This window comes from Cavia porcellus, unplaced genomic scaffold, assembly GCF_034190915.1.
Source record: "Cavia porcellus strain 051 isolate PalLab524CR breed Dunkin Hartley unplaced genomic scaffold, mCavPor4.1 scaffold_26, whole genome shotgun sequence".
Classification (NCBI taxonomy): domain Eukaryota; kingdom Metazoa; phylum Chordata; class Mammalia; order Rodentia; family Caviidae; genus Cavia; species Cavia porcellus.
Genome location: NW_026947509.1, coordinates 49,466,504 through 49,484,943, shown reverse-complemented (window position 1 = coordinate 49,484,943; position 18,440 = coordinate 49,466,504). Strand labels below are relative to the sequence as shown.

The 18,440-nt window shown below is 36.3% G+C and overlaps 1 protein-coding gene across 5 annotated transcripts in view; it reads left to right on the top strand.

Moving 5' to 3' along the window:
• The window catches only part of Erbb4 (erb-b2 receptor tyrosine kinase 4), a 1,018,041-nt gene that overhangs the window by 354,293 nt on the left and 645,308 nt on the right, over positions 1-18,440 (top strand). For all 5 annotated transcript variants that reach the window (XM_063237442.1, XM_063237441.1, XM_063237439.1 and 2 more), the window contains exon 2: positions 17,602-17,753. In XM_063237442.1, coding sequence (XP_063093512.1) covers positions 17,602-17,753 — 152 coding nt within the window. The remainder of the gene's footprint in view (positions 1-17,601; positions 17,754-18,440) is intronic.

Here is an 18,440-nt window from a genome sequence, read left to right as displayed (position 1 = left end):
TAACTTCAAACTGAAACAATTCAGAAAATAGTAAGTTCCTTATTCTTGTACCTCATCAAAACAGTGTGCATTCACATGCACCTAATGAATGGTTCCTCTTTCTTTTGGATTGCCTTAGGTGTGCTGACCCTATATGAGAACACTTGTGATCCTCTTTATAGATAAAATTTCCCAGATGGCTAGTTTTTAGTCCAATTCATTGTGAAAAGAAAAAGAAAAAAAGAATAAAGTTGTATTAGCCCATGACCATGGCAGTACTACTATGCCCTTGTAACTCCAAGGCCAAAGAATGCTCTTTAGGAGTTATAGTGCCCTCTTGTGATGGGTGGAATAATAAAGAAGAAACAATCCGCTAGTCTCTATTTATAAAAAGGCCTTCCGGACCTTGTCGCAGTCCAGAAAAATCCATATTTGGAATCCCATGGGAGAGTTATTGGAATTCTAAGAAGCTAATTCCGATCTGCCACTTCGAGTGTAACGCATGGTGAGAATAAAGACACTAAGGCATGTTTGTAGTTGAGGGGAGCCAAGGGGCTCCTAAATCCAGGTAGTAAGATCATGAACTGGAACAAAGGCCTTGACCCAGGGCTGAACCCAGGTTTTATTAATTCATGAAGAAGGAGTGGCTTGGGGATGAGTGATTGCAATGAGCTGGCTAGGTAAGTGGTCTGAAACCACCTCTGCAGCATGCTGAGAGTTATTCAGGAATAATTTGCATAGCACAGTGTGAGGTACTGTCTGATATTTGGGGCCAGTGCTTCAGCTGTGATGTGTGATTATTTTATGCCCTGGGAAGTTACTGCTTCTTATCTCGAGGCTCCTCCCAGCTGACAGCATGGAGCGTGGCTCCCTTCTCACCAGGGCTTGTACATGCTTCTTGAGAGCTAGGGCCAGGCAACACTGACCTGTCCAAGACTGCATATCTGCACCAGGGGATTGAAGGATAAGGAAATGTCCTAGCCAGCTCTGTACATATCAATACCTGGAAATAGGGCCAGGCTAGCCTAAATGAAGATAACGGCTCTTCTTTTAAGGAGAGTCATCCAGGTGGTCCTCCATGCATATTGTTCATTAATAAATGAAAATTCCAACACAGTCTGCATAAAAAGTTAACTCAGTTAAAATTGTGTATGCTGTAACTTTTCTGAAAATGCAGTGATCATTTGGGATATCTCTAAAGTAAAAAGAATGGAAAAGAAAGATAAATTATGTGAGAGAGAGAGACAGAGACAGAAACAGACAGACAATAGATCTAAAAAGATTAAGAATTCCATGTCTTTGCAAGTATAAAGGTATACAGAAACTTTACTTCACTAGTGGAAAAGCCCTTGCCTCTGTTCAGGCTTCCTTATGAGCTTTAGACAGAGGGTAACAACTGAACAAAACTTTACTGTGTGTCTCAAACTAACAGAACTTTATTTTAGTAGATCTGATTTTATTCTAGAATATCGTACATCCTGCAGAAGATTTTCAGAGCTTAACCATTCATTTGTTGAATTCTGCTTAAAGTCTGCTTTTTATTTATTTTTCTTTCCTTGTTGTTTATAAAGAGATTTTTAGAGTTGTGTACTATGATAGAGAGTGGTTTGTGGGTACTTCATTTTTATCTCTATGTTCCAATCTTTGAGTTTTAGGGTGTAATAATCCTCAGTTGATATCCTTTTACTGTGTGCTAGTTAGGGTCTCTCTAGGTGATTCTGAACATAAAATTATGAAGCTGGGAGTGATCATAGAGATCATCTCACCTAACCCTTAAATTACTCACAGTTGAGACTGCACATTCTACATGATGGGAAATTCAATTATTTCACAATTATATTGCAATTCATGTTTTGAAAATTTATCAGCAACAACAAGGCTTTCCTGTGCCAACTAGCTCTTTCCCAGATATCCTTTCCATCTATCTTGTCGCGATTTCAGCTTTGTCCTATTTGAACCAAGGTCTTTCTGCTTGGATGGACCCTCAGGTTTTGAGGGGTAACTGGACAGGGGAAGAAAAACCTGGCAGCAGTCTACTCCTGCACTTCCAAATCTATTGAGAAAACAAATCCGGAGATGTACAGACTTCACTGCACACACTGAATTGGTGTTTGTGCACTGTTAATTAAAAAACATTAAATAGAGTAAATGCTTGCAGTAGTTAGGGACCTCCCTGTAAAAAGCCCCATAGCTTTTCAGAGATAAATAATGGAGGCACCCCAGAGGAGTTTAAGTGCAGCTGGCGTTGCTATGGAATTTCACCACTTTGGAGGCAGCACTATGTTTTATGCAAGTCAAAGTCGCCGGGGCAACACTTGGGCCTTCAGTGTGTTGACTGTTCAAAGAAGAGAGAAGGGATACTACATATTTTCAAAGGAAGTATACTTACTTAGCTAAGAATTGTTTTTCTTTTAGTTTAGCACCATATGCTTCTAGATTTCTGTTGCTGATGATGTTTAGTAGTTGTGTATTTGGCTATTTATTTAAAAATAGGGGTTTAAAAACAGGGTGACACTGGCAGAAGGCAAAGCCTAGAATAAAACCCGGCCAAGCAATTCTCAGCCAGTGGCCATTCCAGATAATAGATTTGTCGAACATGAGTGTTATGAGGATTCCAGTCTTAAAATAAATAAATAAGTAACTGGCACATTGAATAAGCGGTTTCTTTTCAGCTAACTTCTTTTGCTAAAAATTAGAGATATTGGCCACAGGAAACAAGCACTGTTGTCTTGATGCCAGGGTAATGTGACACTGAATGAAGCAGGGGGGGGTGTTAAGAAATTCCATTATGACAAAGGCAAAAAACAAAACAGAGAGACAGAGACAGAGAGAAAGAGAGAGAGAAAAAGAGACAGAAAAGAGAAAGACAAGGGTGATCAGGCCCCCTAGTGGCGACACTCCAGGAAGCCTGTATGGGCTGGACAACCCTTGAGTCCTTGAGGGCCTGACCTGTAAACTGGGAACAGGTTTCTTGTGTACAAGAACGAGAGGGTCAGATCACCCAGGATTTTACACATCAGTGATGAGCAGGCGAGCAGTTTGGAAAGCACAGATATACTGAGACATCACAGAGTTCTGAAATACTTTGATACCAAAGAGAAATTAGGACACCACAATAAGAAAATACCCCAAACAAGCAAGCAGGCTCCAGGGACCTGTGGTTGTTTGCTGGTGACTTGGCTTAGTGCTGGGAGGGCGGTACTCAGGCTAACACTTTGCAGTTGGATTTCAAGTGTGAGATGCATTAGTTCACAATTTGAAGAGCGACTGGAACTGGGTAAGTCTAAAGCTAACTTTTTTTATTGCACTGCATCTGTTTGCTTGATCCAGGGAGAGCTGTATAACAGTGCACAGAAGAGGATTGTGTGTCACTTTTAGTACAGTTCTTCCCCCTTTTGTTTTTCTAGAATAGATCTAGGATGGCATGTGAAATGCTTTTGACACTAGAAGAAGGCTCATTTTATAACAGGCAGCCCTGCAATTTATAGTGAAATGCTGTTCAGAGAGGAATATGGTGGAGTAACCATGAGTAAAAGGGGCTCTGAGAACAGGCCAGTGAACATCAGTTATACAACCACTGGTCTGGTAATGCCGCGGAAGAGGAATTACCATTCAAACTTTATGAATCAAAGGTCTGTGCATTGAGAAGAGCTTCTTAAACTTCTCTAGTGTCTTTCATTCCAAAGGGTTTGTTTTCCAACTTCAATGTTTAAAGTTAATATGCACAGCCAATGGAAACTTAAATATGTCTTCATATTTTAGTTAGAAACACTCAACAATTTCAGAATATGCCTATGAAAAACCATAGCCCTTAAATTATGGAAGAATGAAGAGTAAACATTCAATTGCATGTAAAACTTTATAATTCTAAAAAAAAATTATGAATATAAGAATATACTGGATTTTACATATATCAGATCAGTGATAACTTTGTATTATTTCGCCTCTAATTTTATTATTGCTCACCAAGATTACATTAAATCAGTATTAATTTAAACCTAGAACATATTGTAGCACGATATCTGGCCTCTCAACTAGGAATGATAGAAAGTAGAATCTGAGACCTTTACCACTGTCTCCTTATCCAGGGGAAGAATTATGATCTACACATTCTGTAAAATAAGAACAAAATGCCAATGCCAATGAAACTAGAATGATTTTTTTGTATATGAATTGTATGGAAATATAAACTGAATAAATAATTCAGACCTTTTCTAAAAGAAAAATTCTTTAAGCGTTGGAAGAAATGATAAGAACTTTGTCAGACATTGCAGAATAAGGCTATCAGAATGAATTTTTTTTAAAAAAATCTTTGATTAGATTGATGGTTGGCAATTTAACAATTTTTTTTGTCTTTTTCATTTTTATCGGTACCAGGAATCGAACTCACGACCACCTGCTTGCCAGGCAGGTGCTTATGCTGCTGAGCTAAGCCCCCAACCCCCAATTTAACAATATTTTAATTATTTTGTATTTTCTTGACAAACACACTTTTGGGTTAATGTTCAGTGCATATTGTAGCAGAATCTTAGTTCATGATAAAACTTGAATATCAGGCAAATGGCAGGATTTGAGTCATTAGATAATACTACTAATTCTTCAGAATTAGTAGTATTTAACATAAACTTTCAAAGAATAGAGCTATATGTGTACAAAGAGCAGTAGAACATTTAAGAGCTTAAGCTCAAAATAAAAAGTATTGAAAAAATCATTAGTGTGCATCAAACAATCCTTTGGGCATTCCCCATGCATCTGCCAAAGACACAATGGTATCAAATCCATTTTCTGTCCCTCAGACATTGCTATCTAGTCTCCTCTCTTATACTCAATTAACTTGCATTTGAACAAAATGCAAGAAGAGATTTTTAATAGAGTCAGTTAAAGATTCATTCATTTAGTTAAGATTCATTCCTTTTTTCTCTCATAGGTATAGAAATATGTATTTAATCAATTTTTATTTAATCCATCTGTTCAATCCCTTTCCCATGACTCATGAATAGTAGCAAGGTATAACGGTGTGTAGTATCCATGAAGATTTTATCACCTCATTGGTAAGTCATGAAAAATTTCAAAACATCTCCATGAAATTTCTATTTTCAAAAGTACACAAACTTTGAATTCCTGCTAATTAATCTTACGTTTTTAGACCTTAGTACCAACTCTTAGATGATTTACAGTCAAAAAAGTTAAAAGAAATAAAGCCATTTTATAAATTATGCAAGGCTTCATAAGTGTTATTAACTGTGTGTGGTAAGGTAAGTCTGTGGCAAGTTGGCTGGCTTGGGAGCTATGCAGGTATCAGTAAAGTCTAGGTGGGTCATGGAGGCATGAATTTGGGTACCAAATATGGCCACTGGTCCTTCCTGTCTGGTTCTATTTTTTTATTTCCCTGTCCCTATCTTTGCTCTGCCAAGCTTTGTCATGATGACTTTGGAAATAGTCATGAGCTGAATCCCCTGAAAATATGAGCCAGATTTAGTGTTTCCTCCTTTGAACTGTGAACAGCTGGTTTTGAAGCCTTGCAATAGGGAATGGTGACTAATATAATGATATCTATTAAAATTTCATATTCTAATCCATTGACATGAAATTGCCATACAACTGTTAGATGCAGTTGTTAATATTTTTAAGCAAACATGATCTTGGGAAACTGCACAAGACAGTTAAATTCCAAATATATTATATCCTTACAAAAGCTTTCTTGTTTGGAAAGTATCCTTAAAGTTCTTTAAAAAGACAAATGGATTAAAATATGATTTGCAGGGCGGGCGGTTTAACTCAGCAGCACAACTGCCTGCCTGCCTGCCAAGCATGAGTTTGATTTCCATACCAAAACAAAACAAAACAAAACAAAACAAAACAAACAAACAAAATCTGATTTGAAATGTGGGCTTTGATTTAAAATTTTTGAGGATTGTATTTATCCTGTAATATCATTTAACTTCTGTTTAGATATGTTTTATTAAACCAACTCTTGTTTAAAATTATCTTTAAACAAACTATACATACCTTCATTTAAACAGGACTTAAATCAATTAAGATGTTATTAAGGAGTTGTTCTCCAATTACAGAAGTGACGAGTGCCATTTCGCCAAATGTCCTTAAGCATTCATGCCAAGTTTTATAATACAGTCTTCCTGCTGGCACCAAGCTTTGTGCTTAGGAGTCCTTCTGTAAAATGGGAAAGTTTCATGAGACCCTTTAATGGAACAGAAGGTGCTGTACCTTGCAAAACCTGCAGTTGCATTTCGGTCGCTCATGAGATGCTTCAGTTTCATGGCGTACTTTCATTTAGCTTCGACACTGTTTTCTCCTCTCTTTGTATAAAGTAGTCTTGCTGATCTCTAACAATCTGATTCTGATATGAATAGCATTTGGGTTATGCCTGGACTAAGAATTTCAACTAGAATTCCAACATTTCCATAGCCATCCATTAATCCATCCATCCAATATATATTTGTCTTGCTATTGGTAAAGTGCTGTACTTGCAAGTGCTCCACTGTTATATATATATATAATAGTGGATTAAAGAGAATTTTTGCCCTCATAAGATTTACATTCTAAGTAAAGATACAATATGGCCAGAGGCAGTGATAGTAAGTGTGATGTTTTAGAACAGCGCCTCTCAGAGTGCCAATGTGGGTTTCCTACTGTTACACCAGTTAAATCAACACGTTAGTAATTAGCTTTTTGAAACTTTTATAGTAACATTCAGAAATAAGAAACATGGTTCTGTGTCAAGATCTCAGTGCATCAATGAAATGTCATAGGAAATGATATCAGAATAGTAGCTGAGATTCAACTGGCCTCAGGGCCTTTTGAGTCTAGATAAATACTTTTAAAATTTTTATTCTGATTGTATGAGAACACACTGAGGATATTTAAGCAAAGGAGATAAATAGACTGATTTGAATTTTCAATGATATAAAAATCATTTTATGTCTGGTGTGAAATGGACTTTAGGGAAAAAAGAAAAATGCAGTTATATTGCATGAAAAGCTGTTGCAGTACTCACAGGTCAACTGCAGAGACTTAGAGTAGGAAATGGGTGTGTCAGCAGGTTTCCTTGACAGAATGCCAGGTGGCACCTGTAGGATTTGTGTGTGACTTACTTAGATTATTGGTTAAGAAAAAAGGGGAGGAGTTGACTGCTTATGTTTGCCCGCTGGATGGTGGCATAGGAGTTGAGGAGGAAGCAAGATTAAAGGTTCAGGGATATTGGAAGGAAGGAATAGATAAACCTTTCTAGAAAACCCTTTCCGGTGAAGAGGAAAACCGATCAAGAGTGTGGGAACAGGCTTTCTACGTGAACTCACTGGGTCTACCCGAACTCATCTGTGGGAGCCCATTTGTAACTGAAACATATTATTTTTAGGACTTGACTACTTTTGCACCTATTTGCTTTTTCCAGTGTAGAATAAAAAATGAGAAGACAGTGAGTCACAAAGGAAAGAGTTCATGGAGTCAAGTTCCTTCACTTATAAAACTGGATTGTACTTGCTGAAATTGGACTATTTTAAGACTCTTCTGTTGTTTTAAAATCTAATGACTACCACCTGTAGCAACTGCCACAGACTTCTAGGAATGCATGAGTAGGAACAGTATAATTCTGTAGTTCTAAATTGATTTAAGGTAAGCTGTCCTTCACATATGACTAGTTCATCTGGTTCATGGGAAATCTTACTTTAATAAAATGTATTATTGTTGAACCCAAATAATTCAGTTAATTAATGGTACCTTTTAAAATCAGAACTGATTTCCTGTTCTGCCCCTGATTAATTCTCTAGCTGTATTACTTATATTTTTGAGTCTTGGTTTCCTTACGTGTTAAAAAGTGATAGTTATAATTGTTCTTAGGATAGCTTCTATCAGGATTCGATGGTCATGTACCTAGAAAGTACGGAGAATTTCTGTCGCTACCCGTATAAGGTGGGAAGTATTTCTAATAATAATGTGATTCAGTATTTTTAAAGCACAATCACCCACTAAAAATATGAAATTAGAGTAAATTATTATTGAAAGCAACTTTACATAATTTTGTATATGAAATACCAACTCCCTACAACGAACATAAATCATGATATAGTGCAAACATGTTACTTAACAAAATTTATAATTTTGAATATAAATTTAGAATATCTTCAAATTATGGAATATGAAAGAAAAAGTAAAAAGAAAACAAAACCTACAGCATGTTTCATCATAGTTAAGTTATCCAGAATGACGGTTGATTGAAAATTGACTTTCAGTGGAATAGTTTGAAAAATCCATCTACACTATAATTTCCCTTATTTTGTTTTCACACAAAATATATCAGGAGAGCTCTGTAAGAACCTGAGTACTGCTTGTAAAATTGTCATGGTACTTCTTCAGATACGCTTCTGTGTAGATTGGTAATGCCATTTACTACTGCCACTTAGAAAAACCTTCTGGAAAATGTTTCTCACAGAGATGTCTACCTTTTCTAAAATAAACAGAGTTTTATTTTGGGTGAGGAGACATTATTCCCTGTATTTTATTGTGGGTAAGATGAGTTTTCTCACTTGATTATGAATGTTAGCTCATGGCGGTGTGTCGACATCAGAAAAATTATTTATCTTTAATAAAATTTACCTACATTATTTCCAAAACTTTTACATAGTATTTCTCTTATAATGCAAAATATAATAGGCATAGATCTTATTCTTCATTTCACACTTAGTCTAGTAGCCCCTATATCACACTTGAATAAGTGCGTGAGAGAAATGGGGATGAGTGAGCGTGCGTTAGTGATTGCTATCTTCTACTCAAACACTCAGTTATAATTAAAACTTCGAAATTGGTTGTGCTTGTCTCTGGAAATATGACTGTTGTGAAAATAAGCATCTATCACTCATCTAGAACTATTTTAGAGGGACTAAAGGGGTTAACATGGAGATTATAGAATCTCATTTCTAAAAACTAAGTTTAGATTATGAGAGAACAATTTAAAATAAATTATGACATTATTTTCTGATGTGATCTATATTAATTTTGAACAAGGCAAGAATAGTGTGTCTAAGAATTGGCTTGTCAAACATCTCAAAGTCCTTTGTTAAAGGACAGCTCACTTTAGGCTTTCCGCGTAGATTATCTAAAGACACACTAAGTGGTGCTTACCAAAATAGTCTTCTGTACCCTTGTTTTCTCGCCTCAACACAGACTTTAGCAGGGATTTTGAATTTGAAAGAATGTTACTTACACACTGCCATGGCCGTGAATGAGCGGGTTTGGATGGATGACAGGAGAGACCCGGGCAGAGGCTTCTGTTTACAGTCAGGCAGGTTCATGGCTGCAGACACAGATCACATGCCGGCAGGTGTAAGATGCAGTCCACATGCTGGTGGCCAGGCAGGGCCGCTGGCCTGGGGTTACTGCGGCCTGAAGGAGGATGCCCTATGGATTTGTGCATCTGTGCTTTCACAGTTGCAGTTTATACAGTGCCTCAAAGGAAGAGAGGCCAGGGGCAACAGAAGTGCACGTTTCTCTCTTGCTTTTCTTCAGATGTTTCCATTACCTTTACAGTCCCTAAATCTGTCCATGGCTCATTATCAGCCAAGCAAATATTTACTGGTATGTCCTGATTAAAAAAAAATAAATAAAAACATAGAATGAAAACGGAAGTCTTGCTCTGAAACCAGTAGACATTAACAACACTTCTTAATTTTTATCAGTGGTTAAGAAATCCGTATTGATATTGAGCATAGCAGCATAGTAGGAATATCAAGTCTATATTTTGTCCTTTTAAATATATCCAATTTGAAAAAGTCTCCCACACACTGGCACTTTAATTACCATGGAGGTCAAAGGTCTGTCAGTGCCACAGCATCAGGACCACAGCCGGCTGGATTGCACACGGGGAGGGAGCGTGGCGACAGAGATAATCTGGAGAAGGAAGATGTTTGCTAGTGTTCACATGCTTAGTGCCCTCTGGCACTGCCCCAGCGTGGAGGTCTGCATTGTCCCTCCTAATCTGAGCAAGTGCATCCAGAATCACAGCAAGACCTCAAGGAGAGCCAGATGACGGGGCAGATGGCAGATGACTAATTTGGCAAACCTTGATGAGTGGAAATTGTTTGTTTTAATTGCTTGTCAAGTCCAGTGCCGACATTAAAGCTAAGGACCTAGCGTTTCCACAGAAAACAAAATGCTGCCAAGTAAATGGGAAGCAGCGTGTGCTTGTGTGTGCATGTGTGTGCTTGTGTGTGTGCACATGCGCACGTGTATAAAAGAGTTAGTATAAAGGTCAGAGAGAATTTTGACAAGATACTGATAATGGGAATATGATTCCATCCAAGTATAGATAACAGAAATGTAATTTATAATCATTAAATTCTTACTATTATGTTCTTTTGTGTTCAGTATGGGAACTTAATGAGATATAAATTGAGGCAGAATGTTTAGTGACAAAAATTATAAAGAACAGGAACAAAATTATACGTAAGTAGATATAAGTCATCTATTGATATTCTCCACACCGAAAGTCATTTTAATTATTTTATGTTTGGTAACTTTATTTTAAGGTTATTAACCTTTTAAAATATAAACTAGAAAACAATTAGGCACAATAGGAAGATAATCTTTTTATATTGAGATGTCCAGATTAGAATAGAATATTCAAGAAACACTCAGTAGTAAAGTAAAATAAAAGTTTTAGATGTATCCTGTTTTTATAGTTTCTAATTGTCAAGTGGAATCCTTTTGTAATACAGTTTAGCAGTTTGATTGCTTGAGTGTATTTAGACAATTATAAATAAACAAAGGAAGAAAAATAAGGGGTAATTAAATTTTAGGGAGACAGGCAAAATAAAATCATCTATGGACTTGCCTTTCAACTATCCACGCGGAGAATGTCTTCTTAGCTACAACTTTATTACTGAAGGTGTGTAAAACCAAATGGCCTTTTCTTTTAATTCAAGGATCATTCAACAAACATAGTTTATGTTTTGGGATTTAGGAAAATGATACCAGAAAGACAAAAATAGAGAATAAGTTTGAATTTTTAAAATGACAGCAATTTTTACACCGAAAGGCTTTATGTTTAGTTTTAAATAATGTAAGTCATTAAACAATTTGCTATTTTGTACTAATAATTTTCTTAGTAATTATGTAGAATATGAAACTTCTGAAATATAAATTTACTTCCAGTTATTATTATAGGTGTAGTGATATGCAATTAACATGTTTAAAAGTATTGGTAAGTACTTGTATTAAAGACACCAGTTCTAATTATTAAACAATCAAAAGTCCAGAAGCATATTAGTAGATTATTAAGTGTGTTTCACTCAGGGATACAAAGTGGTTCAATATTTATAATTCATTAATAATTCACTCTAATTTTTTTTTTAAATGGGAAAAGGTATGCGACAAGTTTCAACTTTTTTTTTTTGTACCAGGATTGAACTCATGACCTTATGCTTGACAGGCAGGAGCTTGTACCACTGAGCTAAATCCCTGGCCCTTCACCTTTCTATTCTAAAATTAAAAAAAAAAAAAATCCCAAGTAAAGTTGGACTCCAGAATATATAACATGAAAACATATGCTGAGACAAGGGGAGTATTTCTGTGAGTGTCAGAAGAATGCTTATCAACTGAAAGAAAAAGTCTTAAAAGTTTGGCACTAAACTGGGCTTATGAATAGCATTCAGCACAAAACTCGACATCTGTGTACGTATCTTAGACTCACGGTGGCGAAATAATTCAAATTCATCCAGCCCTTAAAAAGTACAGGAAGCCACATTTGATCCTGATTCTCTTCTCATTCCTGGTGAATCCAAAGTCCATGTATTTATTCAACAAGTATTGTCTGAAATTCTGCTATCTCTCTGTGGAGCTTGCATTTTAATACACAAGCATATGAGAAAGTAAATGAGCAAATAAATAAGGTAATTTCAGATAGCAACACAATAAACACAAAGAAGGGAAAGAAAACAGAACACGGGGAGTTGAAACCTGCCTTAGATAAGGTTGTCAAGGCGTTTCTGCAGTGGTCTAACATTTGTACAAAGACTTGAATAGAAGTTCTTCAGGCTAAATGTTTCTGTTTAGTCACATAGTCGGATGTTTATCACTCTACTTTTTCTACTACCCACCCTAGATACCTTTGGCATCCAGTAAGAACCTCAGCTGGTCGTGGTTCCTTCCACGGTGGGGTGGCCCCAGTCTTAATTCCTGGACTGGACCATTAGTGGTTCTGAGTTGTAGTTTCCCACTGATCTTCACACTAAAAGCCTGGTGATAGTGCTGAGACAGTTCTTACCCATGCTGTGTAGTAGAAGTCGAGATTTTCCTTGGTGGCCAGGACCAGTCACGCTAGCCAGCTTTTAACTCTCTTCTTTGCCCATGGATTCAGAGGCATGAAGAGACCAGACCATCTCAGTGGTAGTCTTACCAGTTCAGTGGAATCACCGTTATATTTCCTGGTAGAGTACAATGTGTGGGAACGTGGTACCTATTTTAATAAAGTGATCAGAGAAAGTTTATCTGAAAGGCTGGCAGTTTTGCCAAGATAAATAACGATTGCTAAAAACTATGATAAGAAATGGAAGTTTATAGTACATGTGCTTGGAAACCACACAGTACTTTTGATATGAGAGTGACTTGAACAAATTATATTTTTTAAAGATAATTCTAGTCTCTGTGTGGAGAATGAATTGGGACGCAAGTGATAGAGAACCTGGGGAGAAAGATAGCAGTGGCTTGGATTAAATGACTGTAGCGTATTGGACCCCATTTAAACCCAATACTGACCAACTCACCATTTGCACATAGCTTACACATGACTCGGTAATACTAATCGAAAATGTTAGTTGCTTCTTATATGAATATTCTCTATTTACCGCAGCTCTAGGTTTTAAATATTCTACAAATTGCATTCATATTAAGCACATTTGTTATGTTAAAATTTCTGAAAAGGAAAGTATTTATTAGTGTTAAGTTGCATAAAACAATTAAATTTTATTTCATCAGTTTGTTTACTTCTTTCTTTAGGTAACTGTGTTACCGGTGGTTTTTATGCAGGCAATTTCTGAATTATCACACACCATATATACTTAGCTTAGGTATACTGTACACTATTCACTCTGTTCTTTGCGTTGTAGAACTGCATGAGCTTTTATAGAGAACACTGCAAATTTGTACCAATAAATATTTTTCCTTGTACCAATAAATAAAGTGAATAGTAGTTGTTAAAGGAATAATTGTACACTTCCTTGTTTACACTTCCTGATAGCCATTCTGATTGCGGTGTAAGGCAGAAATTTGCTTTCCTTCCTTTCTCCCCTCCTAACCTCATTTTTCCCTTTGTAAGCAAATTGAGTACTGGTTTTATAGCCTTAGCAATGCTTGGAGGCAGAGATTGATTTTCTGTATTAGTATGGATAACATTTCATCATTTGCTTCTCTTTTCAGGATGAAGCAAATGAATAAATGTGCTGATCAACATTTTTATTTTGCAACAAACTCCTAAATCTTGATCTTTTGACAAAATGAGGAATATATAGTTTATTCACTTTGGATGTAAATCTTAATAAGAATAAAAGGCTGTGCCTTTTATAACGATAGCTACATTTGTAGCTGAATCAGTACTAAATAGAATAATTGGTGGTTTTATGAAGGCTTCATGGGTAGCCTCATTCCTGGAGTTAGAGTTGGAATGGGAACTCCAGGGAGCACATGTAAATTTAGGGTTTTTGAAAATATTGTAAGCTTACAGTTTAAGGAGTTTACAATAATGGGGGCTGAATTCTGTTAAACTTGTCTTGGCTGTTAAAGAAGATTTTTCAATTCTGTTTTGATAAACAGGTTTGTGAAATCAATGAACCTTGATGGCTTAAGCATTGTCTTGTATATATTGCCTGATTGTAAAATCAATTGACAAATGGAAGTTGTGAGGGTTTCGGGGAGGCTTCATGAAGAGAACTACAAATGATTTTTATGCATTTGTTCAAACTAATTCTTTAAAAATCAAGTCTGTCTTTCAAGATAAAAGTTATGATGAATGCACTATTGATTCTAGATACTTTTGAATCAGACATAAATACAAAGGGAAGCCTTACTGAGATAAAAAGCATTTTCTAAATTGAACAATCTATAGGAAAGACTCCAAAGATTAGAATGTTTGATGAATAAAGCATTGTGCTTAGCCAGATTTTCTGTTTATGGGAGGATATTAATTTCATTGAAAAATATGTCTAAACATAATTATTCTAATTTTGCGTCTTTTATAAGGTCTGTAGAAGTCACCGCTGATCATTTGTGAAATAGTGGAAGCTTTTTTGAATTGAAGATCAGTTTCTGAATACCAATGTTAATTACTGTAATATCAAATAAATGAGGATTATTTAATGATAATGTATTGGAAAGCATTGTGCTATATAGCTCAGCAGGCACAAAATAATGATAAATATGTTGTATCTGTCTTCAAAGAGCTTGTCACATTGTGTGGGTATTACATACTATACATAGCCTAGTAGTAAAATCTAGGGCAGACTATGTCCATTAGGAATATAAATAATGTTTTTTTGAATGAACATCAACAATGAGAATTTACCACAAACTTAAAATTATTTATATTCAGAATAACTTCATGTATCTTTTTCTTACATGGAAAATGAAAAACATTAAACAATACCTACATATTATAAGTATACTAATAAAGTTTATTTCCAAAGTGTGTCTCAGTTTTTATAGCGAAGGTTAGAATACACTACACATTTTAGATGTCTTTTAAGTAGGTGATTACATGGTAAGTTTTTAGTGTCTTATATTAAAGTGTGGGTTTTATTTTCAAATGAAAGAAGCTAGTAAAACATAAATTATACAAGAGTTGCCAGGTAGCGTTGGTTATGTTTTTAGAATGACACAAAAGTTTGTTCACTTTGGAATTTAATAAATAAAATCTGTATATTGTAAAATCATACAATAATGCCTTTTCTTGAAAGACATTTTGTACGTTTATAGAGAGTTTTTTTTTTTTTTTTATTCCTAAGAATAGAAAACTAAGTGGTTTTCCAAGAAGCCTCCAATCCCCAATGAAAAAAATCCTAGAGGTAGATTTTGACAGATAAGGAATACGTACTTGAATCAGTTGTTTCATGTCCTTCTGCTTGTGTTGAATATCATTGTTCACAAAAGAATTTGGTATTTTAGTGTTTTTGTTTTGAAACAGGGTCTCACTCTGTAGTTCAAGATGGCCTCAGCACACTATGTTACCCAAATCTGGCCTCACATGCAGCAATCTTCCTGCCTAAGCCCCCCAAGTACTGGGATTACAGGAGTGTACCACCACACCTAGCCTGTTTTTTCTTAATTGTCAATTTTAATAATATAAACTTTACAGAAGAAATAAAATGTTCAGATGATCAAAAATGAATTTTTAGTTTTATTATGAATTGAGAACCCCCCAAGACCAGCCAGAGTAACTAAAGTCACTTAGGATGTAGAGCGCATAACTTATTTAGGCTTTAATGATCATTCGTCCTATGTGTAGCGTTTTGGCCAGTAGGACCAACATCCCTACTGTCTTGCTGTTAATGATAATAGGAAAGTGGAGCTTGCTACTTTTAGCTTATTTCTCTGCCCTCATTACCTTGGGCCAGCATGCTGGTGCATCTCTTTAGCTTCGTATCCCCATTCCTGGCAGAAAAATGGATGAAAGCATAAAGGAGGCAAAGTGAGACAACTATAATTTAAGTAATATTCTGGGCAGCTTCACACAACATGCTAGAGTTTAGTGCTTTTGGCAAACTAACTTCCAAGGAGACAAAAATGTAATCTTTGTTTCAGGTGACTGTGCTTGCCAGCTTTCCTTTCATTAGACACAATAACCAACATGCAACTTTTAAAGGAGAGGTTTAATTTGGCTTTATTCTAAGAGGAGTCAGTCCATGGTCAAAACTGGTTTCTGAAAGGTTAAAAGATGGGTTTTCATGTGGTCTCTGAGGGACTGGGCAGTCAGCAGAGAGAACAGGGAGGGCAGGTAGGAAATGCTAAACTGATAGGACTCTAGAAGGAGAGAGAGAGGATTAATTTTTAACATTTAGTGTGAAAATTCAGAGAAAAATCATCTAAAGACTGTATATTGTTTTCATGGAGCTGCTGTCTTAAGTTATCGCAGTTCAGTGACTTAAGGTGACAGCAGTCTGTTCCATTAAGTTCTAGCATTTGGAATCCGAAAACAAGCTCTCAGCAGCATCACACCCTCTCTGAGGCTCCTGGTAGAATTTTGGCTTTTGCTGGTGGTGGCTGTCACTCTTGGCATTCCTTGGCTTACAGTAGCATCACTGAGTGATGCCTTTTTAGCTGGAGGGCTTTTGCATGCACATGCTATCTTTCTGTACTTGAAAGGAGATCTATCGTATTGGATTAGGGCTCACCTTAATGACCTCATCATAACTGGATTATATTTACAGACATTTTTTTCCAAATATATTACTACATTAGCTTTATGGTACTATATCAAATACTCAAGGTAGTCAATTTGAAAAGAGAAAATGTTTATTTTGTCTCATGGTCTCTGAAGTTATTTGTCCTTTGTGTCTTGTCTTAAATTCAGTGTACATTATATGACTTAAAATCTACAATCCATTTTCTTTATCTTTATATACTGAAGAGTTGAGTTTGAGTTAGTAGTCAAAGATTAGAGCCAGTATATTACATGATAAACAAACCATGATAACCAGGTAGATATACAAACCATGAAAAATAACTAAAACTCTGGCTCTAGAAGACAAAAAGATTAACACACACAAAACAAAATGCATATAAATGAGTATACTAACATACCACAACAAATTAAAGACAAGTCCATCAAAAGTGACAAATGGAGATAATTTGTCATTAGTCTATTATACTTCATAGCACTCATGAATATACACTTTGATTATCCAGTTGATATAAATATGTTAGATTTTTCTTTTATTTTAGCACTAGGGATCAAACTTATAGCCTTGTACTTTCCAGGCAGGTGCTTATGCCACTGAGCTGAATCCTTGACCCCTTAATTACTTTTTTTGGTGTTAGATCTTATTATCGATCTTGTTTGTAGTATATGGGAAATATTTCAATCTAAGTTTAATGTTTATTTTTGAAAACATAGAATTGTTCAGGGTTTATAGATGTATAAGAATGCCAAAAATTTAGTTAAAACAGTTTAGTTTGCAAAGACAGTAAACACTTTTAAAAACAAAATCATTGCTGCTAGCTCTTGATTGTGATTTGTTTACGTTTGCCCAGTTACTCTATTAGAAAACAATAATAAATTACAAGTCCTAAAGAAAACAATATTTAAATGAAAGCAAGAGCCTTTGTATGCATCATATGTTCACAGGAATTAGATTTTTAAGTTTCCCCTTCTTAAAAGATGAACTTACTGAGTTTCTGCAGGACCCGTTCCTTCTCATTCTCTGGCTGGCACATGAGATTTAGGAATATAAAAGTGGAAGCATTTATCAGTGTGGGACCCAATTGCTTTCAGGAATGTTTGAGATATTTTAATGTAGGGGATTGAGGTAGACAGTTATGGAATAGTTTTAGGGAAAGTGAGTTCACTGTGCTTGTCATGTAAAGGTTCTGTAACTGCGTGTGTATCTTTTGTCTTTGCAGTGTGTGCAGGAACAGAGAATAAACTGAGTTCTCTCTCGGACCTGGAACAGCAATACCGAGCCTTACGGAAATACTACGAGAACTGTGAGGTGGTCATGGGCAACCTGGAGATTACCAGCATTGAGCACAACCGAGACCTCTCCTTCCTGCGGGTACAGCTCTCTTTCTCCTATTTTGTGAGCTGGCAGTGGTGCCGTGAGTGTAAAGGGAGTCCTGCTTGCTTGAACCTGGTAGCTGTGTTCCACCTGCCAGTTCTGTGACTTTAGGCAGAAGATAGGAGCCCCCAGGAAAAGAGCAAGTATAAACAGTGTCATGACGACTGACCCCCACCCAAGTGTACAGAGATGCTGTCACTGTCACGGTCACTGTCACTGTGGGGTTGATTAACTGTTCTGTCAGGGCGTAGTACGTGATATCTTGCAAGTGATACTTTTTCTGACAGGCTGAGGACTGAGAGAATCAGAGGCTCAGTCAGATAAGGACTGGTGACTTCAGTCATCCATCTCCTTTGCCACTCTATTTTTTATCACTTGGGACTTTTTTAGACTATATCGTATTAGCATCAGGAGACTATGACTGTCACCAGTGGGGCTCTGTTTTAGAAACCCTCTTGATGATTGAATATAGACTCATAAGAAATCATGCGTACTTTCACAGATAATGTAATAGATAGATAAATGCACACACACAGGGGACTGTGTGTGTATGAAATTTCTCTGAGAAAGCCAGTCCCTTGGGAAACCTTGTTGTGCTCTGATTTAACCTCAGGCTGGTAGCAGGCTACTAACACTAAGGCTACAGTTGAAGTTCTGCCTTCATGCCACAGGTACTGGAAAACC